General features: G+C 71.8%; 1 protein-coding gene across 1 annotated transcript in view; it reads left to right on the forward strand.

The window, feature by feature from the left end:
* The window catches only part of CHLNCDRAFT_141034 (hypothetical protein), a gene marked incomplete at both ends in the record, with an annotated part of 5,571 nt that overhangs the window by 2,729 nt on the left and 1,214 nt on the right, over positions 1–1,628 (forward strand). Inside the window, 4 exons of the mRNA XM_005843441.1 lie at positions 214–345; positions 612–722; positions 919–1,050; positions 1,368–1,449. Coding sequence (XP_005843503.1) covers positions 214–345; positions 612–722; positions 919–1,050; positions 1,368–1,449 — 457 coding nt within the window. The remainder of the gene's footprint in view (positions 1–213; positions 346–611; positions 723–918; positions 1,051–1,367; positions 1,450–1,628) is intronic.

The following is a 1,628-nucleotide window of genomic DNA, read 5'->3' on the forward strand; positions in this document are numbered from 1 at the left end:
GGGGAGGGCAAGGTCTGAGCAAGGTCTGGGCGAGGGCTGGGCGAGTGCCCCGGGATGAGGGGGTTCCTAGGGTTTGAGGGCCCGCAGCGCCGCCTGCCGTGCAGCCAGCCCCAGCAGCCAGGCCCCGGCAGCCATGCGCCAGCCACGCCGCCGACCCGCCTCCTCGCCTCCCTGCCCGCCTCCCACCATGCCCGCCCGCCTCGCCGCCCGCAGGAGACGCTCCAGTGGCTGGCCAACCCCGCCAACCTCAACACGGACCTGCTGCCGCCCGGGCTGGAAAGCTACGACCCGCTACCCTTCCTTTCCTCCACGGGCAACGTGTTCATGGTCACGCTGCTGCCCCAGGTGCGGCGCCTTCTTCTTTGGTGCTTTCTTCTTCTGCGGGCCGGGCCGGGCTCCTGTGCACGCCGCCCGGCGGGCTGCCTGCTGTGCGGGCTGGTTGGCCCCGGTCGCGGGCCGCCGGCAAGCGCGGGCCGCGCATGCCTCTCCTCTCCACCCCTCGCCACCCTGGAGAGATGTGCGTCTCCCCAAGTCCTTCTGGTTGGGCGTGCCACACACGCACACACACACACACACACACCTGCCCCTCCTGTACCCCCCCACCCCTGCAGCTTGTGCACGAGGTGGCGCACGCGGTGGTGGCGGGCAGCCGCGGCATCAAGCTGGCCCCCTCCTTCCTCATACCCAACTCCCAGCTGGGAACCTTTGGCAGCGTGACGCAGGTGGGCCGCTGGTTTGCTCTGGGGGTAACCCCCGGGGGGACAGGGGGGACGCTGCCTGACCCGCCAGCGCTTGTGGCTTGCTGTCTGGACCCCTGCCTGGGGCTGGGGTGCGGGTGCCAGCTTTCGCCGCCCCCCCGTTGTCTGGAGTGTTGTCACCCGCTCCGACCTCCCCGGCTCCCTCCCTGCCCTCCCGCAGCTCAAGTCCATGGTGCGCACCCGCACCGACCTGTTCGACCTGTCGGCGGCGGCGCTGGCGGCGGGGGGGCTCACCTCCATGGCCCTCCTCCTGGAGGGGCTGGCCGCCTCCCACGGCGGCGCAGCGGCAGAGGTGGGCCCGGCTGCCTGCCTGGCTGCTTGCCTGTGCGTGTGTGGCTATTGTGTGGGGGGGGGAAGGTGGGTGGGTGGGTGGGGGGGCGGGCGCTGCCGGGCTTGGCCCCGAGCCGCGGGGGCGCCATGGCAGAGGCAGGCCTGGTTGTGTGTGTGTCTTGTGTGCTCGTGCCTGTTCTGCGTGTGTGGATGGGGGTGCCCTGTGGGCGGGTGCTGCCCTGGAGGGGCCTTGCCCGGCCAGCGCCACAGTCCGCCCCGCACGCTGCCCACACCCCCTCCCCGCTCCCTCCCCCACCCCTCCCTGCCCCTCCCCTGCAGCCCGGCCTGCTGCCAGTGCCAGCGCAGTTGTTCCAGGGCAGCCTGCTGTTGGGAGGCATCGCCAAGCTGGGGCTGGGCAGCGGTGGGTGGCGCCGCCCCGCCTGTGCTGTGCTTGCTTCTGCTTGCTTTTGCTTGCTTGCTGCTGACCTTGATTGCTGCTTAGGGGGCAGAGCTTGGCAGCGTTGGGCCTCGTGGCGGCGTGGCCGCCTTCTCTGCCTCCCTCCCTACCTGCCTTTGTGCACGTCTCCCCCCCCTCCCCCC

The sequence above is a fragment of the Chlorella variabilis genome, assembly GCF_000147415.1.
Source record: "Chlorella variabilis unplaced genomic scaffold CHLNCscaffold_30, whole genome shotgun sequence".
Taxonomy (NCBI): Eukaryota; Viridiplantae; Chlorophyta; class Trebouxiophyceae; order Chlorellales; family Chlorellaceae; genus Chlorella; species Chlorella variabilis.